General features: G+C 36.7%; 7 protein-coding genes across 16 annotated transcripts; 1 reads left to right on the top strand and 6 right to left on the bottom strand.

Annotated features, from left to right (window-relative positions):
• Nucleotides 1-6,297: 6,297 nt before the first annotated feature.
• On the bottom strand, nucleotides 6,298-8,077 carry LOC104783269 (soluble inorganic pyrophosphatase 3-like). Its single transcript, XM_010508398.2, has 8 exons — nucleotides 7,921-8,077; nucleotides 7,671-7,835; nucleotides 7,524-7,589; nucleotides 7,340-7,447; nucleotides 7,179-7,244; nucleotides 6,868-6,988; nucleotides 6,676-6,757; nucleotides 6,298-6,575 (listed from the first exon to the last, which is right to left on the bottom strand). The coding sequence occupies exons 1-8, from the start codon at nucleotides 7,999-8,001 to the stop codon at nucleotides 6,533-6,535; spliced, it is 732 nt and encodes a 243-aa protein (XP_010506700.1). The 5' UTR covers nucleotides 8,002-8,077; the 3' UTR covers nucleotides 6,298-6,532.
• Nucleotides 8,078-8,258: 181 nt separating this feature from the next.
• Nucleotides 8,259-10,667, bottom strand: LOC104783268 (probably inactive receptor-like protein kinase At2g46850). The gene is made up of 3 exons (XM_010508397.3): nucleotides 9,800-10,667; nucleotides 9,486-9,569; nucleotides 8,259-9,392 (listed from the first exon to the last, which is right to left on the bottom strand). Exons 1-3 carry the CDS (start codon nucleotides 10,587-10,589, stop codon nucleotides 8,368-8,370), a joined length of 1,899 nt encoding a protein of 632 aa, XP_010506699.1. The 5' UTR covers nucleotides 10,590-10,667; the 3' UTR covers nucleotides 8,259-8,367.
• Nucleotides 10,668-12,746: 2,079 nt separating this feature from the next.
• On the top strand, nucleotides 12,747-14,506 carry LOC104784449 (F-box/FBD/LRR-repeat protein At5g56420-like). Its single transcript, XM_010509474.2, has 3 exons — nucleotides 12,747-13,805; nucleotides 13,887-14,024; nucleotides 14,149-14,506. The coding sequence occupies exons 1-3, from the start codon at nucleotides 12,993-12,995 to the stop codon at nucleotides 14,416-14,418; spliced, it is 1,221 nt and encodes a 406-aa protein (XP_010507776.2). The 5' UTR covers nucleotides 12,747-12,992; the 3' UTR covers nucleotides 14,419-14,506.
• A 164-nt stretch (nucleotides 14,507-14,670) lies between these two features.
• On the bottom strand, nucleotides 14,671-17,953 carry LOC104783267 (protein CCA1-like). 8 transcript variants are annotated; one of them, XM_087512112.1, is made up of 8 exons: nucleotides 17,614-17,953; nucleotides 17,396-17,500; nucleotides 17,175-17,286; nucleotides 17,007-17,068; nucleotides 16,496-16,690; nucleotides 16,231-16,401; nucleotides 15,253-16,149; nucleotides 14,671-15,168 (listed from the first exon to the last, which is right to left on the bottom strand). In XM_087512112.1, exons 2-8 carry the CDS (start codon nucleotides 17,432-17,434, stop codon nucleotides 14,827-14,829), a joined length of 1,818 nt encoding a protein of 605 aa, XP_087368238.1. In that variant the 5' UTR covers nucleotides 17,435-17,500; nucleotides 17,614-17,953; the 3' UTR covers nucleotides 14,671-14,826. The 8 variants fall into 8 exon arrangements, with proteins under 8 accessions (XP_087368238.1, XP_087368239.1, XP_087368241.1 ...); XM_087512113.1 differs by having other exon boundaries at nucleotides 17,396-17,504; nucleotides 17,614-17,951; XM_087512115.1 differs by lacking the exon at nucleotides 16,496-16,690 and having other exon boundaries at nucleotides 17,396-17,504; nucleotides 17,614-17,947.
• Nucleotides 17,954-18,417: 464 nt separating this feature from the next.
• On the bottom strand, nucleotides 18,418-20,580 carry LOC104783266 (protein CURVATURE THYLAKOID 1B, chloroplastic). Its single transcript, XM_010508396.2, has 6 exons — nucleotides 19,896-20,580; nucleotides 19,669-19,799; nucleotides 19,487-19,573; nucleotides 19,334-19,396; nucleotides 18,895-18,932; nucleotides 18,418-18,756 (listed from the first exon to the last, which is right to left on the bottom strand). Exons 1-6 carry the CDS (start codon nucleotides 20,062-20,064, stop codon nucleotides 18,699-18,701), a joined length of 546 nt encoding a protein of 181 aa, XP_010506698.2. The 5' UTR covers nucleotides 20,065-20,580; the 3' UTR covers nucleotides 18,418-18,698.
• Nucleotides 20,446-23,156, bottom strand: LOC104784448 (transcription factor bHLH70-like). 2 transcript variants are annotated; one of them, XM_087512110.1, is made up of 4 exons: nucleotides 22,442-23,156; nucleotides 21,479-22,078; nucleotides 20,998-21,390; nucleotides 20,446-20,888 (listed from the first exon to the last, which is right to left on the bottom strand). In XM_087512110.1, exons 1-4 carry the CDS (start codon nucleotides 22,472-22,474, stop codon nucleotides 20,820-20,822), a joined length of 1,095 nt encoding a protein of 364 aa, XP_087368236.1. In that variant the 5' UTR covers nucleotides 22,475-23,156; the 3' UTR covers nucleotides 20,446-20,819. The 2 variants fall into 2 exon arrangements, with proteins under 2 accessions (XP_087368236.1, XP_087368237.1); XM_087512111.1 differs by having other exon boundaries at nucleotides 22,437-23,066.
• A 794-nt stretch (nucleotides 23,157-23,950) lies between these two features.
• Nucleotides 23,951-26,333, bottom strand: LOC104783265 (metal tolerance protein 1). Of its 2 annotated transcripts, XM_019245120.2 has the most exons (3): nucleotides 26,032-26,333; nucleotides 25,339-25,403; nucleotides 23,951-25,240 (listed from the first exon to the last, which is right to left on the bottom strand). In XM_019245120.2, exon 3 carries the CDS (start codon nucleotides 25,238-25,240, stop codon nucleotides 24,038-24,040), a length of 1,203 nt encoding a protein of 400 aa, XP_019100665.1. In that variant the 5' UTR covers nucleotides 25,339-25,403; nucleotides 26,032-26,333; the 3' UTR covers nucleotides 23,951-24,037. The 2 variants fall into 2 exon arrangements, with proteins under 2 accessions (XP_019100665.1, XP_019100666.1); XM_019245121.2 differs by lacking the exon at nucleotides 25,339-25,403 and having other exon boundaries at nucleotides 26,032-26,291.
• Nucleotides 26,334-26,392: the final 59 nt, after the last annotated feature.

Below are 26,392 nucleotides of genomic sequence, written 5' to 3'. Positions count from 1 at the left end.
ATTATTATTTTGGTTATTTATTACATCTTCTATAACATCATGATCAGATTACCTATCAATCTCCATCTTAATATGTTTGGTTGGCTGATTACTTTTTCTTTAAAGGAACTGGCCAGGCCAATCTAGATCTAGATATATGCATAATCGCTAAATAAATACTATATAGTATATGAATTACAACTCTTCGACTTATATAAATAAGGTTAAAGTAACTCAGGTTGTGATTTTATCAAGGTTAGCCGACACACTCGTACGTACACCCTCTTTTCATCTACTCTTAAATCTTAATTATCTCTTTGATCATATTCATACACCTTCATCTGAAAATCCTCTTTACGCCTCATTTTTATGTAACTGTCCTCAAAATAACTATCGTGACTAGTAATTCGTGGATTTGTACGCATATATATACCTAGTCGGTAATTCTTTTCACGAATTACAAATCCACAGAATTTACAAAATCATGATATGCTCGTAATGTCACAAAATCCATCATGAGAGAGGAAAAAAAATATATAGAAATTAGGAACCTCTTTAATCAATTGAATAAAATAAGAAAAATAGACATGGTCTTGTTCTTGGACCGGCCAAAGAATCCTAGAGTTTATGGCTCAAGATATATAACTTTTCAAATAAAACGAAAATCGATACATTTGTTTGTTCCAGCGCATCGTACTAACAGCATGTACCAATGTTTTTTTTTTTTTTTGTTGGTTTTGTTCATGTAACGATGTTAGTATAGTAACATTACACATGTTGCTCTGGAACATGACACGTAACACTTGACCCCTGGCAAACCCTTAACAACTAATAAATTAATAGTTTTCACGTATTGTCAATGTTAATCTAAAAATTGTGTACGTACGTGGTCCTGAAAGAGACTAAGCACCCTTCACGTTCCTTTATCCAATTTTGGTTTAAATGTAATGAATGGCTGGTTAATGATTAAAGCTTACAACTTTTATCAAAATAGAACTGTACTAGTGGACGGCAGTGGTTGTATTTTCATGTTAATCGATGTTATCAGCCGATTACTACTTAAACATTCATTTTTTTTTACACCATCAGTCTCTATCACATATTTTCATTGACGGCTGAGCTTATATATTACGCTGGGCTCAGAGAACTCGATTAAAAGAGAGTTCAAAACCTGAAATGAAAAAGCTAGCAGCTGTAGGTAAATGAACATTGATAAACGTGGTCCTATTTCTCATCCTCAGTACATAATTGGTTGGACACAAAAGCCTCTAGTCGATACATTGTTTTCTTATGTTTCATCGTTATTGCTACGAATCTTAATCTTTTGCAATTTGATCAAAATCTATTAGTATATATAGATCTAATGTATCAAATTCCATTTGATATAATTGACTGTTATTCATAATCATTGCATGGCTTGCTTATCTTCTTTTCTTTGTAAATTTTCAAATAATGGGTTGTTTCGCCCACGCGCATCTTATAAATTGACGCCCGGCTAATTAAATACTATGTGATTGAATGAACTGGATATTAATGTTATTAGGTTTGATAATATCAGCAAAATAAATGTTACGGATAATCTTATTTCCAAAATTTACAAAAATAGCCAAGCACAACTAAAGGCAATACGATTAAATCTTTATTTAGGTGTTGACTGGTTCTCCGGCTACCTCCCGCAAACGCAGTGTTTGCGGATGGTAGCGGTTGCTAGCAATTGGAACTAATCATACAAACCGTTCCTAATCGTTTCTAATCGTTCCCAACCGCTCCAAACCACTGAATTCTAAAAGCTGCTTCCCGCAAGCGTTTGCGGTTGCGGTTGGAATTTTTTTTTTTCTAAAAAAACTTTAAAGTAATCAATGATAATGAAATTTTTTTGTTATATTTTCTATCTAACCATTTTACTCATTAAGGATGAGAGAAAATGAAGTACGGATACGATTGCAGAGATTATAAAATAAACAATTAGAAGAAAATAATATTTCAATTAACAATAATCCGGAAAACTTGATGTAAATTTAAGAAAATAAGATTATTTATGAAAAATATTAAAACAAATCACCAGTGACTCTTCTCAACTCCCACTTGACCATTCCTACCGATGCAACTACTGACCCACGATCTAAGAGAAAGGAGAAAAGATCTACGATCTAAAGCATATGTTTTGTCATTTATCAAATTACTTGATTAAATTTTTGGTGAAAAGCCAAATGCATAAAGGAATAAGTATTTCAATATGAATTTTTTTTTCCGAATAATTATTATTTTAATAAATTTTAATTATAAATCAAGTTTAATAAAAAATTTGGTGTTTTTAAACATTTATATATTAGATATCACATTTATTATGTTCCAACCGCTATTGCACCCGCTGGTCAACCAGTCGTAAACCTCCCGCAAACGCACCAATTTTAAACCGCTAAACCACTCATTCAAAACGCTTAATAACGCTTGAAACCGCAATCGCCCGCTTCCGCAATCTTCCGCAACCGTAACCACAGCGTTTGAACGAGTCAAATCCTTAGATAAATGAACACTATTCTTTTTGTTCTCCACTCATTTTTTTTCTTTTCAATATTTACATATGATCATCTTTCTATCACCTTAAGTTCTTTTATAGACTATATAGAGAGAGAAAGAATAATACTAATTAAATATCAAAGAAATTACGAGGAAACCATGGCGTCGTCCTTTTCAAAGCTATGCCCTATATATTACTCTACTAGCCACGGGGACCTCTCTATTTCTATACATCTCACTCTTCAATTACTATCAAATGCAGCAACTTAGCTTAGGAATCTACGATCGAAATATATATAGATAATGTACGTCAATCATCCTTTAAAAGATCAGCATTTGTACTTGCAAATTTGCTATGCGTCTAAAATGGTTAGCGGAGCGTGTGGTTGTTTGAGTCGAGTAGATGAGAGTTTAATGTAGCTAGTTTAATGCATATAACGTATCAGATTAATAATTTTACTAGTTCTGTTACTAAATTTATCCTGGTTTTTAGGGCTACAAAATAATATTCCTTTTGTTTCGAAATATAAGATGTTTTAGCCAAAATAAGTATAATAAAAAATGTTTACTTTTAAAAAGTTTAACCAATCATAAACAAAACTGCATAAAATAAATAATAAAAAATATAAAACTAGTCTAAAAAGTTTTTAGAAAATTGAAAATATCTTCTATTATGAAACAAGCAAAAACTTTTAGAACATCTTATATTATGAAACGGTCACTATTAATTATTGATAACCTTTTTTCAGTAAATATTTATGTCGGTACTATTTGATCAATGGGTTGGCTGGTAATTTATTTTTGGGAACCGTAGAGATATTAAAATAATTTAAAGATTTCAATCAGATTTTCACCAAATTACTAGATATATACTTTGATCTTCCTAAAATTTGGTGGTAACTCTTAAAACTCTCACAATCAGTTTTTTTTTTTGTTTTTTTTTTTCGTTTCTTATTTTCAAAGCCAATAATATATATGTAGTTCCCATTACTTTTAAAGTCCGACACTTTGTTAACAAAAAAAAAAAAAGTTACAGTCAAATTGTACAACCAATTAATTTTCATAAAAATAGTCCCATATGATATCACAACTGTAACATATGATCAACCTTCCAATGGTTTAAGACTCGGTTCTTACCTGACAATTTTGTAGCCTAATTTATGTCACACTATCGTACGTGTGAATTGACCCACACAAATAACGATCGAAGTAGTTTGTTAGTCGTTGTTTTGTGGGATTAAACTATGATTTAGCAAACACACTTTATGGTACGGTAGTAGATTAATGTACCAAATTAGCTTATGAGAATGATGGAGAGTAGGTGTGTATATATAGAGATATTTTGGCATATGATAATGAAAGAAGAAAAGATGGGGTTAATTAGGGTAAGGACCACTTTGTTATAGTATACTGAAAAAACAGACTTGCACTTATTTTAAATGCCCACTCGCGCTCCTTTCTTTTGTCCATCTCCTACAACGTAACCCTCTTATCCCACTAGAGAGGATCTTTCCCTCCTTTCAAATGCCAAGGCCAAACTCTGTAGGTGGAGTATCATTCTTATTAGTTATAAGTTATAACTAAACATTAATTAACCACACAAAAAAAAACTCTTAACATATATTTTTAATCTATACATTTAAAGCATATTGGTTATATATATTTATATATAGTTAGATCAATTGGTTGGGGCAGGACAGGGTAGGACTGGCTTTTGCTCGATCCATCGAGGTGTGTATGGGGGAAAGACAAGAAACGTAGCCTTTAGAAAATTAGGGTTTCTTTCTCGTTTTTCTTTTTTTTATTTATTATAAAATAGTATATAACAAAAATTAGTTGTAGGTTTTTTGGACCGACCCGATCTCCGTAGAGTCACTCGTGTTAATTTAATAGAAATCGATCATTATTTGTATGTAAAAAGAGATAATAATACATATAAGATCGGTCGCCATCGAAGAGGTAGTGGTGAGGTAGAAGGCGGTCCATTTTTTTTATATAAATTTTTTGTTTAATTTAAATTATTTAAAAAGAAAATGGAGAATCGGTGGTGCGATAATGGCAACAACATGCTCCAGTTGTCAATTTGCCCCAGAGTCTAGGACTCTCTCCATCTCCTCTATCACTAGCCAACCCTCTCTAATTTTTTAAACAAAACATAATTACTGTAGTCTTTAAGCATGCATTTTGAAAGTTCATGTGCAATTAAAAAAATATATATTAATAATACTAAGAAGAAGAAGAGGAAGAAAAGTTAATACTATATGTTGTCGAGAATTATTTGCTTTTATCAAATTCTTAAAATTTTAGATTCGTATAACCAAAAATATCAATTTTTCAAAAGTACTATTCTATATAAAGATATGGACTCAATATATCACATGTTATGAATATTATTATCAGAATTTTATCTTTATAATATAAAACATATATTTCATTACGGAAAAAAAGAAATTGGTAAAAATTAAACTTTACTTAAACTGAACTTAATCATTTAATATTGTGTGATACATATTTATTATTCCCCACAAGAAAGTGACAAAAATAATAAACCATGCATTTTCAAACATAATTTCACATTTTCGGTTTTTGTCCGAAGTTAGTGTGGTTTACTCTCTTTTTTTTTTGTTTTATTTAGTGTAGAAAAAGGTGTCACACTTAGCCTATATTAGAACTAAAAAAGAAAGAAACAAATAGTGATAATCCGATAATAATAATAAATTATCGATGGAGTTGAAAATATATAATATAAATGCAAAATATATGAGGTGGGGTCGGTTTGTATGGAAGTGTGGATACAAAGGAATCTTAGTTATTCATTTCAACCCTCGCAGCTCTGAGGTTGTCTCAACTCTGAAAGCCAAAGACACCATTTTGATTTGGATCGGAGGTTTTTGTTTGCAAAACTTGGGATTCTTCTATATATTTCATGACTTTTTATATCTTATAAATTGTAACTTTATACTATTCCACTTACGAAGATAATATTATAATGTGTGATTTGCCAAACAAAGAAATGAAAAGAAGAAAATATTATGATGTAATATTAAATTGACTCCATCCATCTCTGGAACTAACTATAAAGGGCTCTGCTCCTGCGGTGTTAGCAGGAAAAGTCAGCTTCCCCTGCAGCTCTTATATATTCACATTCATTTTACTGTTCACACTCTTAAATCTTCATAACTCTATTTGCATCAATTTTCTATATTTATTTTATTATGTATAAATTATTCATACGTACACATGTCGAACCATATCTTACAGAATCATTTAGTTGATTACAGTTAATTTTTTTTAAATAGGGGAGTATAAATTAGAGCACATTTACTCATTAGTAGTAGTAGTAGTAGTGTGGTCCCTTACAAAGAAGAAGAATGGAAAAAAAGTGAGGCCCAAAATAAATAAGTTACATAGATATGATAAAATCCAAAAAGCCCATTCTCTGTCTAAATATGTGCTACTCATGTTTAGTCGCTTTCTCTATTTGGATCCACACTATCACAATATTTTGCTTAACCTGTATCTATTCACTGTACTTTAATCTAGTGTACAGAGATCTTTCCTCAAGGATTTTTTTTTTTTTGGTTTATAATAAGAAATACATCGACTCTAGCACGTGTCGGTTCATCATATACAATTGGTTTTTGTTTTGTCGTCTACACTTGTTATTTATGTAGATTCTAATCATTTTTATATGAGATAGTTTTAGTGGTATGGCCTATTTATTGTATCTGGGCCTAATGTAGCTTCTTAAGGCCATTTAGTGGACGAGTTAAAACAACATGTAAAATGTCAAAGAGATTAGGCAAAACTGCATTATATATATCCGTTTCAAATTATACAATTGAACAAAATTGCAACATCACAAGGTAAAAAAAATCAAACAAAACCAAAAAAAAAAAAAAAAAAAAAAAAACTGCAAAAGCCGATCATACGATTATGAATATGTAAAATAATTAAGATATGTATATGCGGATGCTGCCAATAATAATCATCTCTTCCGTGTAAACAAAAACATTGTTTTTGTTGTTGCTGTTCATCTCCTCAAGGTGTGGAGAATATACTCAGCGTATAGATCCCTGTAGTTTTCACAAACAATGCAGATACGTTTACTGACTCCAATTTTTTCAAACGAAGTTTGTGACTTTATTAGGGTTTATGGTTCGGTGAAAGTCTTACATGGAGTACTGGATTGCTTCATGTGCAGTCTCTGATGGCAAGAAATCGTTCACAGCCACCTTCTTGTTCTCGTTCTTCTTGTCTATATATATAATAACCAAGCGCGATTTGTAAGGTTCTTTTCTTAGTTTGGTCCTAATTTTTTTGATTTAATTGGAGATGTGATCATCAAAGAATGAAGGACGATCTTACAGTCTTCGAAGAAACGGCGGATTTCAGAGAGACGATGAGGAGCGAGTTGTTTGATGTCTGTGAAATGTTTGTACTCTGGATCATCAGCACACACTGCGATGATCTTGTCATCTTTCTCACCCTGGAAATTCTCACCGTTATTACCAACATCAAAACTTTTAGATCAAGCTCTGATTTTGGATTTTTTTTGAGACTTCTTGGATTGCAAGTTTGACAGATTCTAAACCTCCCTTTTAGATGATCTCTATCTAATGTATTTGTGAGAAATAAGAAACATTAATGCAATGGGTGAGGGAATTGAGAGGAGAAACCTGATCAATCATGGGCATTAATCCAATGGCTCTAGCACGGAGAAAACAACCTGGAAGCACTGGTTCCTACACGAATCAGAAGCTAAATTAGGTCAAAATACAATGTGGTGCTTGATGAAAATTAAATTTGTGTTTGGTTGTGATAAACACACACACTTTACCTGCATAAGGACAAGAACATCAAGGGGATCGTTGTCTTCACACAATGTCCGGGGGATGAATCCGTAGTTGTGTGGATAGACAACTGACGAGTACAAGATCCGGTCAACCTGAGATCGAATTCAATGTCATCAATCAGAACAGTTAATAAAAATGAAGATCACATGCTCTGAGGTTTTCACATACCTTGATAAGACCGGTCTTTTTGTCGAGTTCATATTTCACTTTGCTTCCTTTTGTGATCTCAACCACCTGACCAGAGAGGCTCTCACGTTAATAGACCAATAGAGAGAAAGATACTCTTATCCGAATTATGTAAGGTGAGAGACATACCACATTGAAGACCAATGGAGCATCAGGACCGATCTCAAGGTCGTGCCATGGATGTGCAGCTACAGATCTCCTGGATAGAGTTGAGAGAATCCTCTCGTTCAGTTTTGGAACAGGACGAGGAGATTGACTTGATTCCTGAGTCTCTTCATACGTTTCTTCACTCATCTGTGATCACATCGATCGCATAAGTTTAACAATACTTAATGATCGTGAAGACGAAACAGAGCATTTGGAAACAATCAGAGATTACCTTTAGATCTTCGAAGGGACAAAAACAAATGTAAGTTTCTGCAAAAAACAGAGCTACGTATATATATACAGGAGAAACCATAGTTTAATAATAGCATCAAGATTTAGTCAAAATCGAATTTAATGATACCAGAGATATACTTTCTCAACCTTTCAATTTTTTTTTTTCTTTTTTTCTCTAAAAACTAGATTTATATAATTTGTTTAAAAATGGGAAAAACAAAACAAAACATTGTACTACTTGTTTTTGGTGTTTTCTTCTTACTCTTTTGCCTGCACGTTGTTATAATCGTGAGTACCAATCCTAGTCACGATTATTTTTTAGCAGAACACGATCTCTTAATTGAAAGAACACAAACGTTTCTTTACTCTCAAGCAAAACGTTTTAAAATTTTACATACTTTGAAAAAAAAAAAAAAAAAACCTTAATTAATTTCCTCTGTTTTTTTTAGGTCTTAGGGAGATAGATAGAATCAGGAGACATAGATATCATCTGAAGCAAACTCGAATTCGAAAACGTTTCCTCAATTCCATCTCTTTTCTTATCGCAACCGCTGTTTCCAGCGATCTGCAACAGCTCTCTAGCTGCATCAACCATTCCAAATTTACCATCACCACCAAACAAAACGCACCGAGTCGCGATATCAGCTACTAAACCAATCTGTTCTCTAAACGCCACAGGCTGCTCATGAAAATACATTGAAGGATCCACGATCTCTTCAAGCTTACCGCTTCTAATCCTCTGTAACGATTGAGTCACTGTCTCTTCTCTCTGCTTTAAACCAGTCACGATCTCTAGAAGCAAAACAGCGAAATCGTACATACTAGTATCAATCCTCTGTTTCCTTTGTAAACCAAAACCTGTGACTTTAGCTTGGAAATCTTCGTCTAAGAAGATGTAACCAGAGGCAATGTTGTTGTGTAGGATCGGTGGATAGTTCTCGTATTGAAGTAAAGCGAGTAAACCAGCTACTTCAGCTACAATGTTAACTCTCTTGCACCAATCAAGCCCTAGATGTAACCGGTCTCCAAGCAATCCGTTTACGGGATACTCGTAAACAACGAGTGGGTTATATCCAATATCCATACAGAACCCTATGATTCTCGCGAGGTTTCTATGCAAAACCGCGGACAGATGATCTATCTGAGACGAAATCTCCATGAACTCAATCTGGTTTTCGCAGAGAACCTTGTGGACGATCACTCGTGTGCCGTTTGTTAGATTGCCTGAGTAGATAGTTCCGGTTTTGCCTTGTGTGAGTTTATGTGAATCTTGAAACCCTTTAGTGGCTTCTTCTAGCTCACGGTATGTGAAGAGACGAGTCTTGTTGTAACCTTTGCGGAAGGAAACACTAGTAGTTGTAGTTGCTGTAGAGATATCGAACTGTTGATCTGTATGAGTTGTTACCGGACGTTTAAGGAGGCAGAAGAGTGCTAACAGTGAGCCCAGTATGAACAGAGGAGCTAAAACTCCTGCATATATATATGACTAATGATGTTAGCAAGAATTTTGGTTCAAAGAAATTATGAATTTATTCAGATGAGACTTGAGAGTATCGTAATTACCTGCTAAAACGGTGAGTTTCTCTCCCTTGTGTTTCTTGATCTCACATTTGTCTCCATATAATTCCTTTCCGTCTTTGTAACAAGCTGCAATAACAGTAAATCAAGTAAGTTGCTTGTGATTCAAGAAACACTCGTCTATTCAAACTAGGGCAAACTGAGTTACTTAGCGAACCGAACCAAACCAAACCTAATGAATTACTATTATTCAAAGAGTAACAAATCATTTATTTGTTGTTTAGAATAGTGAAATAAGGTTGCTTGAAAAGTACTGTATCATACACGTAAACATGAAAAAGGAGAAGAAAAAAGCTTACATTTTAAGCAACCGGTTCCATGGACGAAGCCATCGCCCACGAAGCCATCACGGCACACACATCGAACACTTCCTTCAATAGCCGTAGCGTTAATAGTTCGAGCCTCACGATCGCAAGTAGCCTCGGAAGAGTTTTTCGGAATCCCCCACTCTAATTTAACTCCTCGCATACCTCTGTTGGTCCCTCTTGGAACAACCCACGAAGAAAATCCTCTGCATCCGTATTTACTAAAAACAGAGAAATCATCACCTGCACGCCACGCGCTGTGATCAGACAGAGGGTAGCAACATCCGATATCTCCACCGGAGGTTTCGTCTTCTTCTCTTCCGTCACAACCAAAGAGATCGTTGGTTTCGCAGCCGGCTTTACAGAGAGAAGAATCTTCGCAGTCGTAAAGACCGATCACGTTTTCTAAAGAGATGGAGAAGAACTGATTTGCGGAGAAAGGGAAAGATCGTAAGTCGTTGAATTGGCGACAAGAAGGAGATGAAGGGAAGTCTACGAGGAGACCGTCTGTGAAGAACTCGATGATCCGGTAACTTTGGTGGTTTATGTGAAGATATAGAGTGGAGGAGTTTGTGCAGGAGAGTCGAAAAGCGACGGACGAGGAGGAGGATAAGAGGTGGAAAGGGAAAGAGACTGAGAAGTTTCCGCACTTTTCCGGTGAACGGAGAGTGTCCGGCTGAGAGAGAGAGATTGAGGTTAGGGTTTGGAGGGTTAAGAGAAGGAGAAGAAGTAAAAACAGAGCAGAGGAAGAAGAAGAAGAAGAAGGAAGAAACAGAGGAGGCATTTCAGGTTTTGGGCAAGAACAATCAATGAGTAAAAAAGATGTTTTGTATAAATGTTTAAAAAGAATATTTAAGATCAATGCATCAAAAGCTACATTTGTGGGACTTGGGAATTATGAATTTTATTTATTTCTTTGGGAATTGTGACAAAAAAAAAATTGAATATCGACAAGCGTGTGCACAGTTGTTTTTGTTAGAAACTTAGAGAAATCACTTGGTTTCCTAAACTATTTTTGGGTTATTAAAAGATATAAATTGGATTTTGGACATAAAGAGTAAAAGAGCGCGAAACAGATATGCCACGTGTTGAGATCGTAAGAGGTATAATGGAAAAATGGAGGGCGGAGATAGATTATAGAAGTTGGGGAATAGGAGACTAATGGTCCGTTGAATAGCTAACACTTTGCACCATTGGACCTCGAGCTCTCCTAATTTTACTCCAAAACGCTAATCTCTTGTTTTGATCATTTTTTTAATTAAATATTTTACTATATAGTTTTATTACCCTTACGGACTTACGTATCCGTATAATACATGTATTGTTTGATTTGTCGCGAATGAAAGATTAAAAACTACTGAATATGTCAGATCTAAAGGTTTCGTTCTCTTCACAGCATAAAACTTGGGAACGGTGGGACTCTCCCGTTCCGTTACGATGCTAGGATAGGACTACCGTTTGGTAACAGTGACTATCATACACTAAATCGGCTTAAAGACACTTGTTGTACCAGTTCATTATTATTAGTTGACCTTTGTTACCAAACGTTATAACTAACTTTTGGATTGTTTTTTTAAAAAAATATAATGAGAATATAGATTGTTTAAAAAAAAAAAGATTGTTTTACTCGTTAAAAACTCAAAACTAAAAAACTAAACTACCACAATATATTTTCTGTTTAAATTTATTTTAAAAATTAATTATTTTTCACGATAGCTGCCTTATGTTACTTATAATTATGAGGTTGTGTTTTTAAAATAGCAATAATTATGAGGTTGTGTTTTCCGCAAGGGAAGAGTTCTGCCGGTGGATGTTCATTGGATCGCATCAGATTCCTGCTGTAGCTTCTGGCTTCAATTGGATTCAAGGACGCAGCAGGGTGATTTCTGGAGTTAGGCATTGCGTTCTTGTTCCTTCTCCCAGGGAAGACAACAGATGGAAACTCCACCGGTACGCAAGGCCAGACGTGATGGAAAAAGCAGTGTACGTGATGCATTGCTACAGAAACTGACACACCATTATCAGGTCATTATTTATGAAAAGTGTAGTTTTGCCTCATGTGGTCATGTTGTTGTTGTTGTATAACTCAACTCACAGGAGGTTTTGTGTTTATGGAAAGTTAGCAGCGGAGGAAGATGGGGAAACTGATTGATTCAAGAGGCGGTTGTAGTCTAGTCTGGAAATAGAAGATGAAGCTGGAGAGTGGTTCTTAAGAGAGTATGTAACACGCACGATGCTTTTACTATATGGAATCCGAATATTCTTAAAAGAGTATGTTAGTATATGGTTAGATTTTAATTGTACTGGAATGATGAATGGATTGCTTAATTAGCTAATAGACTGAGTATTTTGGATTGGAGTTTCTCTAGTCACTTGAGAAAGCAATAATCATAGGAAAGTAAAACTCAATAAAAGACAAGAGAATAACAAAGTCTGCATCAGTTGAGAGATCAACTTGTCTCTCTCATCGTAATTGGCTACTTATTAGTATTATCTTGATAGGCTTGCACAAAGGGAAGGGATGAGATGGCGAATTGTTTGAAAAAGATGTATTGACGACTATGATGGGGACAGGAATACTTTATTGTTGAAGATGTTCGATGTGGCTGGTTAATACCAGAAATTGAGAAGTCCGAGCTAGAGAAACCGGTTTAGTTCCCGTTTAATAAGTAGCACCCATTAGCCGATCTTTTTAATCAAGTGTTTGTATGTATGTTGTTGGGAAACCTTGTTAAAAAAAATTAAAGTTGCAAGTAAAGAGGTACTACAAACATTTTGGTAATGTATTGGAATTATGAATTTTGTTGACTTTTAAGAAGTTGACAAAATGAAACATCACAATTTTGGGCTTAGGCCCATCAAAGCAAAGTGCTCGAGAGATTATATATAAAGATGCGAGGAGCCTTCTCCTTCCTTTACAAGTTTGGAATTGGAGGTTAGGGTTCCTATCGATTCTTCGTTTACAAGTTTGGAATTGGAGGGTGTACGCTACATACAGTATTGTTAATTTTTAATTAATTTTGGAATCAGAAATTGCTTGCGATAGAGTGTGAGAAGTGAGCGATTCTACTGGAATTTCTCCGCTTCTAAAAGTTAGGGTTACTCTCGATTCTTCGTTTACAAAGTCAGTTTCGTAATTGGAGTTCTTTGTTAATATATATATATATATATATATATATATATATATATGGAGGACAGCTTGAGTCAGTTGACTGATGATTTGCTCATCAAAATATTGTCCTTTGCGTCAATCACGGATGCCGTGACTACAAGCATGTTGTCTAAAAGATGGCTGTATCTTTGGACAATGTTGCCTAGGCTTAACTTTATAGATAGGACGCACATTTTGTCGTCAGATTTCATCTTTGGGACGTTGCTGTTGAATAAGTCACCAGTTCTTGAAAGTTTTCATCTCGAAAGAGATTGTGAGTGCAGCGACTCGCAGATTGAGTTATGGGTCAGATTTGCAGTTGATCGTTTCGTGCGTGATCTGAGTATAGCGTTTAACCTTGACAGTTGTGTTGTAAGATTTCCGAGTAGGCTGTTTAGATGTGAAACACTCGAGACCTTGAAGCTCCGAAATGTCATTCTTTTGGAAGTTCCTTCTCGGGTTAGTTTTCAATCCCTTAAAACGTTGCGCCTTGTAGCTGTCAAGTACCCAGACGAGGAATCTTTCGTCAGGCTTATATCTGGTTCCCCTGTTATTAAAAATTTGGAAGTGGGGAGTTTTGAGGACGACAATGTAGAGACTTTTACCATTAATGTGCCTTCCCTTCAGAGTTTAACCATTTGGAAATATTATGAATATTACAGGCTGTTTGTGATACATTCTCGTTCTTTGAAAGAGTTGGATATTGAAATTGACTATGGTGAAGTTAAATTGATTGGTGATATGCCCGAGCTTGTCAAGGCAAGTCTTAAGGCTTTTCACAGCGAAGTGAATGTTTTGAAGTCTCTTACCTCTGTCAAACGTCTTTCTCTATCACACTTTGGTTCTAAGGTAAATTCACACTTGTCTCGTTTGATTTGGTTCTAACACACTTTGCAAACCGTTTGTGACTTTTGATTTGTCATTATCCAGTATCATATTGGTACCATTTTCTCTCAGCTTGTGTGTTTGGATTTCCGCGGATTTTGTAACAACTGGTGGGATTTGCTTGTAAATTTGCTCCAACATTCCCCTAGACTAGAGATTCTTAAGTTTGAAGATGATGGAGAGGTACTTTCAATTAATTACCCTAAGAGTGAAAAATTCCTACATCGAGGCTTATTTGATATTTGGTTTCCGGTTTAGAGGTCTAATCTAATTTGCACTGTTGTATTCCTACATCATTTGATCACAGACCGAGTTGGAAGGTAAGGAAATTGAAAATGGTTGCTGGATTCAGCCGAGTTGTGCTCCTGAATGTTTGTACCATCTCAAAACCTTTGAGTGGAGAGCCTATGAAGGAAAACCAATACAGAAAGAAGTGGCTGTTTATATTCTGAAGAACGCAAGTCGATTAGTTACCGCAAATCTCCGCTATGGTCCATACATGGTGGGCAAAAAGGCGTTTAAGGAATTAGAATATGCAACCAGGGGTTCAAGAGCATGTGAGCTTACCATGTGCTGAAGAGAAAAATTAGTGTTGAAACTGTCCAGTAACTAGTTGAATGTGGGCTTATATCAGAAACCATTATAGCTTCTTCTCCTTGCTTATCTTTTTGGGGTGGTTTGTGAACCTAACCAAAATGATTTTTTTGTTTTTGTTTTCAGCATTAACAATTGAAAACAAATGCTTTTTTTTTTTCGTAATTATTGTTTGTTCCTATGCTTTCGTGTCTACAGCTTTATGATTTGTTGATATATGATACAGAGTCAAATGTTACAGGAAGGTTAGACAGTTTATGATTTGTTGATAATACAGAGTCAAATGTTACAGGAAGACTATGGACAAGGAAAGAAATACAAAAGGCATAACAGATAAAAGAAAACGTAACAGTGATATTGAAATGAAGTACAAACATACAAAAATAGAGTTTCATGTCAAAGATTGAGTGTCCAACCGAATCCGTTTGGGGTCTTTCTGTTCTACATGAATGATAGGATTGGTGTTGTGGATTCTACCTTCTTTGGCTTCCATGGAACATCTTTTATAAGGTTTGAAACCTGTTCTTCCTCTACATATCAGCTTTGAAGCACCCAGTCCGATTCCGAGAAACCCTTGATCATCAACTGGAGTTAACTGAGCTGCGAAGTTAAGATCAAGTGCCATTGGATATCTATTTTGTTGTTGTTCCTCCTCCTCTCTGTGTTCTTCTCGATATGTAAAACTTTGCGGTAACACCTCTCTGGAGAAGAGAGCTTGAAAGGCAATTCGACCCTGAATGTACAAATATTTTGGTTTCAACAAAACTAGTATGAGAAAAGGATTTGAATGAAGGAAGTTAATCTGTAGTCCAAGTACCTCGTCAGACACAGAGTTGGAGCTAGTTCTACTACGGCGTGCATTGGACTCTGAAGTTTGAGGATTATTAGTGTCTTCATTCATTTCTTTCACCTCTCCATTGGTGTCATTCTCTTGCCTCTCTGATGCATCCGCTTCGACATCATCACTACTCGAGGGAGTGTTTGAACCACACGAAGACCGGTCAACTTGTTTTCTATCTCCTGCTTCATCTGAACCCTCAGTCTCAACTGTTGCAGAAGGCTGCTTATGACATTCTGGTTTACTCTTATTTTCAATCTCCCCTGAGTCCAATGAAGATCTAGCCTTCGATGCCTCAGAGTGTTCTTGATCTATCCTCTCTCGGCTCTGTGCAGAATCATGTTGTAAAGTGCTTGTTTTTGTGTACTCTACATCACCAGATGGTCCAAACGTAGTTGGAGGATAACTAGAACTAAAAGGAGCACATACAGGTAGCAATCCATTAGCAGCCCACCAAGCACTAGCAGCTGCAACAGTGGCTGCAGCCATGGCAGCCAGATTCGGAGGTGAGTTCCCTTGAACAGGTGGGCTACCACCAGAATCAGGAGGCCAAAATAATGAGGCGAAAGTTGCAGCAGTATAAAGAGCCGGTGTATGTAAAAGGGTTGACATAATATGGTTAGGAAACCATTGATAGTCGCCTGCAACTGGATGGGGATGACTATGGATGGGGGCCTTATTCTCAACTGGCTCTGAAGAAGGATGTGAAAGAGAACTTGTTATTGAGCTCCCCATTGGCACTAGCACAGGGATACACCTTGGATAAGTCTGAGGCTCTTGCTCATTATTTACCACATCGTTTTCCAAAGATTTTGCATTCAAATCACAGTGGTTCTCTGAATTTGAGTCCTTTCTTATCCCTTTACTCTGACTCACCTGTTCTTCCCCCACATTAAGGTTTCAAGAAAAGTACTAATCTTCTTAAACATCAAATTTAATTAACATGAAAGGTTTTACCTCTTCCCGTGAAGGCAAGAACTCCCGAAAAACGCTTGTGTTTGATGTCTCTATACAACTTTTATTCATGGAGGATGCAGCAGAAAGGGACTGATGAGTGAAACAATCTGAACAGTTGTCTTCCTGCAGATTCTCATTAGGTTTTGATTGTTGTCGATCTTCATTGGCCATCTAAAAACAGAGCACACACCATCTGTATCAATTATACATGAGGAGCAATATATGACACACTAGAAAAAGATGTCATTGACCATGAAAAAATCACCTCAGGATGCAACACTTTTTCTGATCCAAGGGACTCTTTTCCATGATTCACAACAGGTTTTGACATCGGGATAGTTACATTTCCCGTCTTTCGAGGGTAAGGATTGCTTGGTTTTCGTTTAGGCCGTGGAGGAGGAATAGCTATGTCTAGCGCTTGACCCGTAGCTACACCTTTAGCTTCGGCCTCTTTCTCTACCTGAGAGAGGTTGAGAGTATTCTTGTTACCCTCAAAACAAACATCTAATGACACTAACAAGTTTTAAGGGAAGACGCAGAATATGAAAATGGTTTACCCTCAATGGCTTATCACAAGGAACACTAAACATATTAAAATTTAGTTTCACCTTTTGAAACAGAAATTTCTAAACGACTTATTTGCTCATTAGTAACTCTAATACGTAATCTATACCTCGTGAATAAAGCGAAAGAAGCAGAAAACTTGCCTGTCTTCAATAAGTCTTTTAACCATAAAACCAATGAAGATGAGAAGAGAGAGGCAGTTCAAAATTTACCTTGGTGAAGAATTTCTGAGCGTGGCTTCTTATCTGAACAGCAGTTTTTGTTGCTACATGTTCTGTCCAAATAAAAACAAAAGCAAATCAGCTTGACTTTGAGGAAACAAAACAAGAAAAACCTGTGCAATATAAAGGAAGTAAAAAAAAATCAAAATCAAAATCAACCTTCAATCTTCTGCCATGCTCTACCATAAAGCCTCAAAGCTTCAATGAATCTATTATGTTCTTCCTCAGTCCACCTTTCACGTTGCTTTGTTATCTTATATGGCTTCCTCGTCTAAATTATTATGATTTTAATTTAATAATCCACACACACACAAAAGCTTCACTAATAAATTCTTCCATCTCTTTCCCACACCTAACGCAAATAATTTCAATATAGTTACCTTAATAACAAGATCTTCTCCAGACGAATTTGTCTCCATCACTCTCACTAAAAGCTCCTCCTCAAACTATACACACAACTTCAGATCTTCTCTTTAGAAATTCAACTAACTCCACACACAAACACAAACAATCAAGTAAGGTTTTTTCATCAATTGAAGAAATCAGAAAGAACATGATACACACAAAAAAAAAACATTCTTCAGATTAAATAAAGTACCTTAGAGAGAGATGAATCAATTGAAGAAACCAAACTCAGCTTGGATTCAATAAAGATCTCATTTAAAAATCTGATTTTGAAAACAGTAAGAAATCGAGAAGCAGAAGTAGTGATTTGGTGTTTTTTTGATCAATCAAGAAAAAAAAAAAGAGAGAGACCAGAACCTACGGAAGTAGAGAAATCTCAGCCACTCTTTTGTTCCCCCCTCCAAAATAAATACTATATTTTACTTCGAGGCTACAAGAGAAACTGCCACACGTCGACATATTAGTGGCTGATTCGATGATTTAAGCTTTTATTCAATTTACACTCTTATCCAACTCCAACACAACTTGTTCGCAACCTTCTACGCATCTAGACCACGAGTTTAAGGGCTACCTGAAAGGTTAAAATTGTCAATTCGGTCATAATATCTTGATACTGTAGGACCTACATAAGATCGTTCATCTATCCCACCAGTTTTCCGACACGTGTCTCGTAACACTAGAAGAACCCCATCAGTGGACCCGCGAATCCAGACTACAACTTCTCGAACATCGGAACGCGCGCTCCGTGAGGTTCACGACACGCGCTATTTACTCCTCTAATGGACCGGAAATATAAAGGCCCATATAAATATATTTAATATGTTTTGGTCCAACAAAAGGTTTTGTTCTTTATGCTAAGCGGCTAAGCCTAAGGTAGGAGATGTAAACACAGACACTGACAGATACATAACATTGATGGGGATCATCATGAAAGTGATTATGTATTTTACGAAATTTGTTCAGACCATGCATGAGAGGATATAAGATGGAGATCAAGTTTTGAAACATGGAAAATGAAATCAACATCTCATATATAGTCTTGAGGAATTTACAACACTTGACATAAATGGATGACATTTTTGAGCTAATGAAAAGAGATACGTATGAAAGAGAGAAAGAGAGAAAGAGAGATAGAGAGAGAGGTCGAAAATTATTTAGTTACAACAAGGAAGATCAAATGAAAGATGTGGGATCTCTGTTAGATTCTTTTGATATCCTTCATTCGAATTCATGAATGGCCTCAAAAAGGGCTCTTCTTCTTCTTCCTCCTCCTTTGATTTAGCTGCTCCCTAATATGTCTTTGTATGTGTTCTTGACCTTCTGAAACAGAGCTTCCCTGAAACACATAACAAACCATTTCCCTCGAGAATCTCAGTTTCTTAATTCTCATTTCTCAATACTCCATGAAACCAAACACTGACAGACTGACTTAAAGCATTATATATAATATCAGGTTATTAGAGAATTGATTAACCTGTCTGGTTTGAAGATCAAGTTCTTGTAAGTGAACCACTGCAACCAAAACCAAAAACCACCACATGTTAAAGTTCTATCACACAAGCAACTTAACAACTAGTCTTGAGATTCAAAAGCATTCATGAGAGGCAAAAAGCAATCCAATTGTAATATTACATCTAAATATGAATATAGACTAGATCACATCTCGAATTAGAGGACTAATCCTAAACCCCAAAGTGATGCTGATGAATCATTTAAATATGAATAGACTAAATAAGCATATGTTCGAATTCTCAAATCAGAGGACTAATCCTAAATCCCAAAGTGATGCTGACTGAATCATCTAAATCCTCAAAAGGAGTTCACCAAAAGCTAAACAATTCTCTCTAATAGAACCCAAAACCTAGCAACGATTCAAATTATACAAACACAAGATGAAAGAAGAAGAAACTCACCCCTGTGTAACCGATGCCTACAAGTTCGAAAACACCAGGAATCAATGGAAGCTTATCAATCGCCTGTTTCACAAAATCAAATTATGGAATCAAATTATAAAAGAAACTTAAAACTAAGGGTTCCAAAGATGGAATGAATCTTCTTCTACTCACCGAAATCATTCCAGTAGATCCCCAAAGAGCCACGGCACCAGCCAAGGCAAGAGAACTAATAGCATACTTGTCCTCCACTTTCTCCCACTTCAATCCAAACAATCAAATTCAGTTCATAGCAGAGACAGTACACAGAAAGCAGAATCATTATAGTGAACTGAAGATAAAGTAAGAGTTTTTACAGCTTGTTGAGCAGTCTTGACGATTTCAGGTAACTCTGTAGAATCCGCATCGGTAGTAGTAGTAGTAGTGGCAGGAGCTTCACCAACTTCAGTAGTAGCTCTCGTCACAACGTTCCTCACAATCTTCCGACCTTCAAAATTCGGAAAAGTTTGCATTTTTAACTAAAAAAACTCGAAATTTTTGGAAATCAAAGTAAAATATAAAGGTTACAGATTTATGAACGAACAGTAAGCAGTGGCTTTAGCGGCGCGGTTCTGAGACTGAATCGGAGGAGGAGGAAGCGTGGGAAGTGAAATACACGACGGAGAAGAGGCGGAGGCGGAGGAGGGTTGACGAGAAGGAGGAGCTCTAGCATCGATGATGGTCGAAGAAGAAGAGACTGAAAAGGAAGCCATGGCTTTTGAGAGAGAGCTTCTCAACAAAGGAGGCCTCAGAAGAAGAATCAAATCTCACAGAAACTAAACAAATTAGATACACAATTAGGTTATTATCTAAAGAAGAGTGTTTTTGGGGATAGTGTTGGAGATGGTTTGTTTCACTGTGTGGCTAGTCGAAGCCGATTCGACCACTCGTTTTGGGTTTCCCGATCAGGATAGTGCTGACGTGGCGGTCGTTTAGACGATCTTGGAGTTTTCATTGGATAGATGAGAATTTGGGTTTTTTTGGCTCTTTTTATAATATAAGGGACTCAATTCTAAATTAATAAAAAAAAAAAAAAGTCATCTTGTGGGAATGAGCCTTGTTTGTAGATATGCACACAAAAGCATGTGGGCTTCTTTTTAACTTTGGGCCTCATTCAGACCCATGCCATCTAAGATATTTTTAGTAGAGCCAGCCAACAAAAGTCAAACCCCAAGAGAGAGAGAGAGAGAGGCAAAAGCAAAAACAAAAAAGAAAGACAAATCATAATCATGGATTACAACAAGAGACAGAGAGGTCAAACTTGAAATGCATCTCACAATTCCCCAAGTAGGACCCCAAATTCATGTAGTGAGTGAATAGCCTGAAAACGAAGTCAAGTGCCATGCCGAGAAGATTCCAATTACATACGACCAAATTTTCGAATTTAATTTTCTTCCACTCTTTTGAAAACGAAGTTGCGCTAAAAAAAACGTTACTTTTTGGACGTTTCAGTGTTAATTAAAATCAATCAGTCGAATATCTGACGAATCGCCGCCTTTATCTCATCGGCCGATCCCAAATTGCAGTCATCGTCCATCTGACGACAATTTTTTAACAAAACCAACAAAACAAAAAAGTTTTAAACTTTTCAACATTGTCGGCGATTTTGGAAAATGGGTACTTTTGTGTGAGTTTGATTAAAGTACCTTGAGGTTGAAGGAATAAGAGACAGATGTATTCGTTGGAGATGTGATGTTGAGGTGAAGAACAGTGAATCCGAGTTTCTCTAGCAAAATGATTGATCTTAGAAGCTGTCCTTGTTTCCTAGTGCACTGGATTTTGAGATTTACGTGACTCTCTATCACTGTGGCGTCGATTTTTGTGAGTCCCCTTGTTTCTTCTTCTTCTTCTTCTTTACTCGCACGCAACGTGTTCGACGATATGTCCCTGAGACTGTTGCTGTAGTTATCTTCTTCTGGAATCTCATCTTTGCTATCAGTACTCTGTTGAGTTGTCTTTTGGGCTTCAAGGGCTTGCAAGTGTTGCTCGAGGATCTTCACAAAGTCTATTGCTCCTCCTACTATTGACGCTTGGTCTCCCTATCAAAAACAACAAAATTTGGTTTTTTAAGGAGTTGGACATTGTTATAAAGGTTGAAACTTTGATCTGTGGGTTTTGTTTTTATACCCTTTGGATGTATGAAGATGGAATGAGGGAACGGAGTGAGTTTAGATGAACGTTCATTTGGCGTCTGCGGTTTCGTTCAACTGCAATGTGTGTCATCCTTTGACTCTCCATCTCTTCTATGTTTTTTGTTGGTTTTGTTCTCCTTCTCTTTCTCTTTTCTCTGGTCATCGATGTTACCATGTTGTTGTTCTTCCGTTTGCGTCTTGGATTCGTATTTTGAAGTGGGTTGAACAGAAGTTCTTGGCCTGAGATGGCTTCACTGACTCCTTCCAAATATGAATTCTGATAGTAGTGGTTGTTAGTTTCAGAATGGATCGGTGAGTGAAACTCTGGAACTTCATGTGGGAGGTAGTTTTCGACTTCCCAATTAGGCTTTTCGAGTGTCTGGAGAGATAGTAGTGCTAGAAAGTTTGGTTCTTTGATGGACAGAAACGAAGAAGGTTCTTCACTTTGTTGCAGCATTTGTAGAAATGGAATTGTTGTATCTTGCAGCAAGCTCGGAGTTGACAATTGTTCTTCCTCAAAGGCAAAGCTTTGATGATCCACTACAGATCCTTGAACTTGTAGGCTTCTTCTCACATTCACTTTTTGATCCAAAGACTGCAACAAAAGAAGAAAAAAAACAGAGGAAGGAAATACCAACCAAAGTGAGTGAGAGAGGAAGTGAGATTCAAAATAGATATTAAATTTTTGGGTAAATTCTCTACTGTGGGTGTTGGTTAGTGTGTCAGTGTAGAGAAACAAAATTAGAATGAAAAATGGAATGTTTCAAAGAGAGGGAAACAGTTGAGTGCAGATTTGTTAGTGTTTTCGGTATAACAAACATACACAGCATTGAATGCAACCATTGTGGACTCTTTTGGAAGGAGTAAATGCAAAGTCCACATCCTTTGATTACAGAATCAATAGTTGAAAAGAAAGAAGAAAACCAAAAACGTTCCAAATTGAGATAAGATACATTACACAATGGTTTTGTCCTTGAATACTCCTCTCCATTAAAATAGCTGATCAGCTCTTTTTTTTTTTTTTTTTTCTCTCCTCTAGGACAATGATGGGAAAGAAAATAAATGTGAAGCGTTTAATGAAGTAAAAACAAGAAACTTATGTAGTCACTTCTTGTTATGAAAGCTTCTGAAGCTTAAGCTGTTAGCTTTATATGGAAGAGGGGTCTTAAACTGCTATGAAGATGTAGAAGAGAAATTGGGAAATTGAAAATGATATATGAAAGAGAAAGGAAAGAAAAAACAAAGAGGTAAAGAGATGAAGCCAGATGTTTGTTTTGAGGACTGAAGATGAGTTGGTGAGAGGGCTGAGCAGAGCAAGAAGAGGAGAGAGGGAGAGAGGGAAAGTCTCTGACAGAAGAAAGGTCCCTCAAAGAAACATTATTGGCTGTGGCAGTTTTGTCTGGCAGCGAAGACAGACAATTGTGGGGACTTCTGTTAACACACGGAAGATGAAGAAGATGAAGAAGCAGAAGAGAGTTTCCATTGATTTGTGTTTTCACATTAAAAAAGCTTTTTAACTTTTGTTACAACCCAATAGATAAAAAAAATTGAATCTTTTGAAGTCTCTGTGTTCACTCAGTCATGATCAATTCCTTAACCCGTGAATTGTGGCTTCTTATCTGTTAAACATGCAAGTGTCGATGCCTTGGCTTTAGGGGTACTAACCAGTGTTTGCCTGTAAATATCTTTGGGTTTTTCATCTGATTTGTAATTTGGCTTCAGGTGAGAATCCCTTTTTTGTCCCTTACTTCTTTGCATATTTACAGGATTCCAAAGAACTAAGATTCGTCACCGATCAAATCCGAAATGTTTATCTCTTTAAGAACACAGATTCGATCTTAATAAGTTCACAGCACAAGAAGAAACCTTATCCATGTTCTCAGTTGTGGCCTCTGTTTATCTCACATGGTAAGTCTAACACAGCCAAAACAAGATCCAACACAAATTACCCAGATAACACGAATAAATTTGTCTGCATTCTGGAGATCTCGTTCATACTACTGTAATAAGAACCAGAACCGCCTACCAAAGTGAACAAAAATAAAATAAAAAAGGTTCAACTTTTATATGAGTTCTTAATTGAAGAACGCCTTTAGAGACCTAATCAACAAATTAGGGGGGTTGTAGGTTTCATCTTTGTGTGTACTTGTTGATGTAACTTAAAGCTCTGGTTACTTGCTCTCAGGACAAACATGACCCACTAGTGACATATCAATTAAACCCCTAGTCAGATTCTGCTTCTAACACAATTACAAGCCCTCTGACTCCTAGGAAGATAATGAATTTTAAATGAAGGCAGACCTAATCTCAGAAAAGTTAAGATGACGTAACAGTTCTAAGCAGTTGCGTCCTTTCACCCTTTTCGAAACAAGGACAAAAAGTTTCTTCTTTGAAGAGGAATAATGCTTACTTGTGCACAACCAAACGATCATGACATATAACTATAAAGCAAAAGAAACGAAGCAAGTGGAAAAAGGTAGAAACTTTATTAATATTATTGTTAATGAGAATGCTGATACAAAATCCCTCATCAGATCTTGCTTTGCTTTTAGTTTTAGCGCTCGATTTGTATCGTAACATGACTAATGTTATACTCCCTGCGGATGTAATCAATTACCTTGTTGAGGACCATATCTGCATCTGCTTCTGGTCTGATGTTGACATGGCAAGCCAATAGCACTTTTCCCACAGTGATTGCCCAAATGTGGAGCTCATGAACAGCCACCACTTCTTCCATTTCGAGCAAACCCTTTTCGAGTTGTGTGGCATCAATCTCTCTGGGTGTACTCTCCATCAATACTTCTAGAATGCTTCGAATCATGTTGATGGTTGTTCCCAAGACAATAACCGAAAAGACAAGCGTACAGATAAGATCCACTATCTTCAATTTAGGATTGTACCATATGATAGCTCCTCCAATCATAACACCAACACTCTGGATGGAATCCCCAAGGACATGAAGATAAGCTCCCTGGACATTGATGTTCCTCTTTCTTTTCTCTTTTTCCGCCACTTGAGTCTTTGATTTGTCCAACAATTGCTCAGTAACATCCCCATGAGCATGAGCATGGTGCTTGTCCTCTCCATGATCATGATGATGGTGATGGGTAGTAACAGTCACCCCATGGCTATGGTTTCCGCCGTGATCGTGATGGTCATGACCATGGCTATGCCCATGCCCATGCCCATGCCCATGACTGTGACCATGATCATGCCCAAGCAGAACAGCCATTATGATGTTCACCACTAGACCAAACGCAGAAACAAGAAACATGAGGAATCCATTAACCTCACTGGTCTCGGAAACAATCCTGATAATGGCTTCATACACCAGAATACCCGTGAGCAACCAAATGAGCTGGATAGAGACAAGAGCTCCCAGAATCTCAATCCTGAAAAACCCGTAAGTCTGCCTCGGAGTCGCTTCCCAACCAGCAGCCCACAAAGAGAACAGCGAGATCGCAAAGGCAGCAACGTCAGAGAGCAAATGGGCAGCATCGGTAAGAATGGCCAAACTATTGGCTTTGATCCCACCAACAACCTCAACGCTCATGAACACTAGACACAGCACAACCGCGATACAAAGCTTACGCATAGAAGCAGTACGTTCTGCAGCATCCCCGGAAGCATTCTTAGAATCTGAAAACCCACAGGGCGCTTCTCCACATACTTTGCTTCCCCCAATAATTCTTTCTTCACCAGATTTTCCAACATTAACCTCAACAATGTGACTATGCTGGGAACCTGAAGACTCCATCTGCAAAGAGAAAACGTTAAGGGACAATGAGAAATAAACAAAACAAAGGCCTGAATGGGATCTAGAGAACTACAATAAGCAAACCACAAATCAGCTACCTCGGATAATAAGACAACAAAACCCCAATTCAAATGAACCAAAACAAATAGCTTTCCGGATAGGTCTGTTTCAACAAAAAAAAGAAAGCAAATTTATCAAGAAATATCAAATCAGAGGACTAGTACATGTATACCACAACTAGTAGAGAGCTACAGAAGGAGGAACTCTTCAAGCAAAACACAAACGAAGGAATTTAAAAAAAACAAACTAGTCAACGGTTTCACACCATATAATAATCATCAGAAGTTAAGAGTGAAAAGCCAAAAACAATACAGATATTGATTCAAGTTTGACACCCAATAAAGAAACAAACAACAGTAAAAGAGAATCAAAAGTGTCCCAATCAGACCAATTCCAGATGTCAGATGTCAGAAAGTGTAGAATCTACAAACCCTAACACGATTCAGAATGACACGATTTCATAATATAATGCATCAGCAAATACTGATTCAAGTTGGACAAAATAATAATAAAATCGAAACGTCCCCCCCCCCCCCCCCAGCAAAGACCAATTCCAGATAATAAAAAAGTCAAGATTTTGAGGAAAACACCAAACCCTAAAAAAAAAAAAAAAAAAAAAAAAGTGGGCTTGCCGCCTGGGTGAGGAGGAAGAAGAAGGGTTCAAAGAGCAGCTGCAACAATTGAAATATATAGAAACCCTTAGTAAAAGAGAGAGAGAAAAAGAAACTCACCAAGAGAGAGAGTCGAGAGATTCAAGTTACAAAATTGAAGAAGATTCAGCTGTATAATAAGAATCTCTCTGGGGTTAGAGGCGGCCAAAAGGAGAAGGCTTTATGTTTTTTTTAAAAGGAAAACAAATTCGAGGGGAGGGAGCACCGATTACATGAGAGAGATCCAACCCACCTAACCCTTTTTTATTTTTTTTCGTTGGGTCCGCTTTCTCTCTTATCTTCCCTTTGAGAGAGATCTTTCTCTCTTTGGTTCCAATTTTGATTTTTTTCCCTTTCCCTTTCACGGTAATAATGAGGAACACGTGGCCGACACTCTATGGACCGGTAATATTTGCTGTCTTTTTTAACCATTTATTTCTTC

This window comes from Camelina sativa, chromosome 4, assembly GCF_030686135.1.
Source record: "Camelina sativa cultivar CO46 ecotype springtype chromosome 4, ASM3068613v1".
NCBI classification, from domain to species: Eukaryota; Viridiplantae; Streptophyta; class Magnoliopsida; order Brassicales; family Brassicaceae; genus Camelina; species Camelina sativa.
The sequence above is the reverse complement of the archived record's forward strand: the minus strand, read 5'-3'. Positions and strand labels throughout refer to the sequence as shown.

Coding starts and splice junctions, on each gene's coding strand:
- LOC104783265 (XM_019245120.2), bottom strand. CDS start 25,240: ATGGAGTCTTCAGGTTCCCAGCATAGTCACATTGTTGAGGTTAATGTT.
- LOC104783267 (XM_087512112.1), bottom strand. CDS start 17,434: ATGGAGACAAATTCGTCTGGAGAAGATCTTGTTATTAAG. Junction 17,287..17,395: donor GAGAAGATCTTGTTATTAAG/GTAACTATATTG, acceptor ATAATAATTTAG/ACGAGGAAGCCATATAAGAT. Junction 15,169..15,252: donor CCAACTCTGTGTCTGACGAG/GTACTTGGACTA, acceptor TTGTACATTCAG/GGTCGAATTGCCTTTCAAGC.
- LOC104783266 (XM_010508396.2), bottom strand. CDS start 20,064: ATGGCTTCCTTTTCAGTCTCTTCTTCTTCGACCATCATCGATGCTAGA. Junction 19,397..19,486: donor GATCTACTGGAATGATTTCG/GTGAGTAGAAGA, acceptor TTTGTGAAACAG/GCGATTGATAAGCTTCCATT. Junction 18,757..18,894: donor TTGATCTTCAAACCAGACAG/GTTAATCAATTC, acceptor TATGTGTTTCAG/GGAAGCTCTGTTTCAGAAGG.
- LOC104783269 (XM_010508398.2), bottom strand. CDS start 8,001: ATGGTTTCTCCTGTATATATATACGTAGCTCTGTTTTTTGCAGAAACT. Junction 7,245..7,339: donor ATGTTCTTGTCCTTATGCAG/GTAAAGTGTGTG, acceptor TGATTCGTGTAG/GAACCAGTGCTTCCAGGTTG. Junction 6,758..6,867: donor CCGCCGTTTCTTCGAAGACT/GTAAGATCGTCC, acceptor TTATATATATAG/ACAAGAAGAACGAGAACAAG.
- LOC104783268 (XM_010508397.3), bottom strand. CDS start 10,589: ATGCCTCCTCTGTTTCTTCCTTCTTCTTCTTCTTCTTCCTCTGCTCTG. Junction 9,570..9,799: donor TGGAACCGGTTGCTTAAAAT/GTAAGCTTTTTT, acceptor CTGTTATTGCAG/CTTGTTACAAAGACGGAAAG. Junction 9,393..9,485: donor GAAACTCACCGTTTTAGCAG/GTAATTACGATA, acceptor ATATATATGCAG/GAGTTTTAGCTCCTCTGTTC.
- LOC104784449 (XM_010509474.2), top strand. CDS start 12,993: ATGGAGGACAGCTTGAGTCAGTTGACTGATGATTTGCTCATCAAAATA. Junction 13,806..13,886: donor TATCACACTTTGGTTCTAAG/GTAAATTCACAC, acceptor GTCATTATCCAG/TATCATATTGGTACCATTTT. Junction 14,025..14,148: donor AGTTTGAAGATGATGGAGAG/GTACTTTCAATT, acceptor ATTTGATCACAG/ACCGAGTTGGAAGGTAAGGA.
- LOC104784448 (XM_087512110.1), bottom strand. CDS start 22,474: ATGGAGAGGAGTATTCAAGGACAAAACCATTGT. Junction 22,079..22,441: donor TTCAAGGACAAAACCATTGT/GTAATGTATCTT, acceptor CTTTTGTTGCAG/TCTTTGGATCAAAAAGTGAA. Junction 20,889..20,997: donor CTTATTCCTTCAACCTCAAG/GTACTTTAATCA, acceptor AATTGTCGTCAG/ATGGACGATGACTGCAATTT.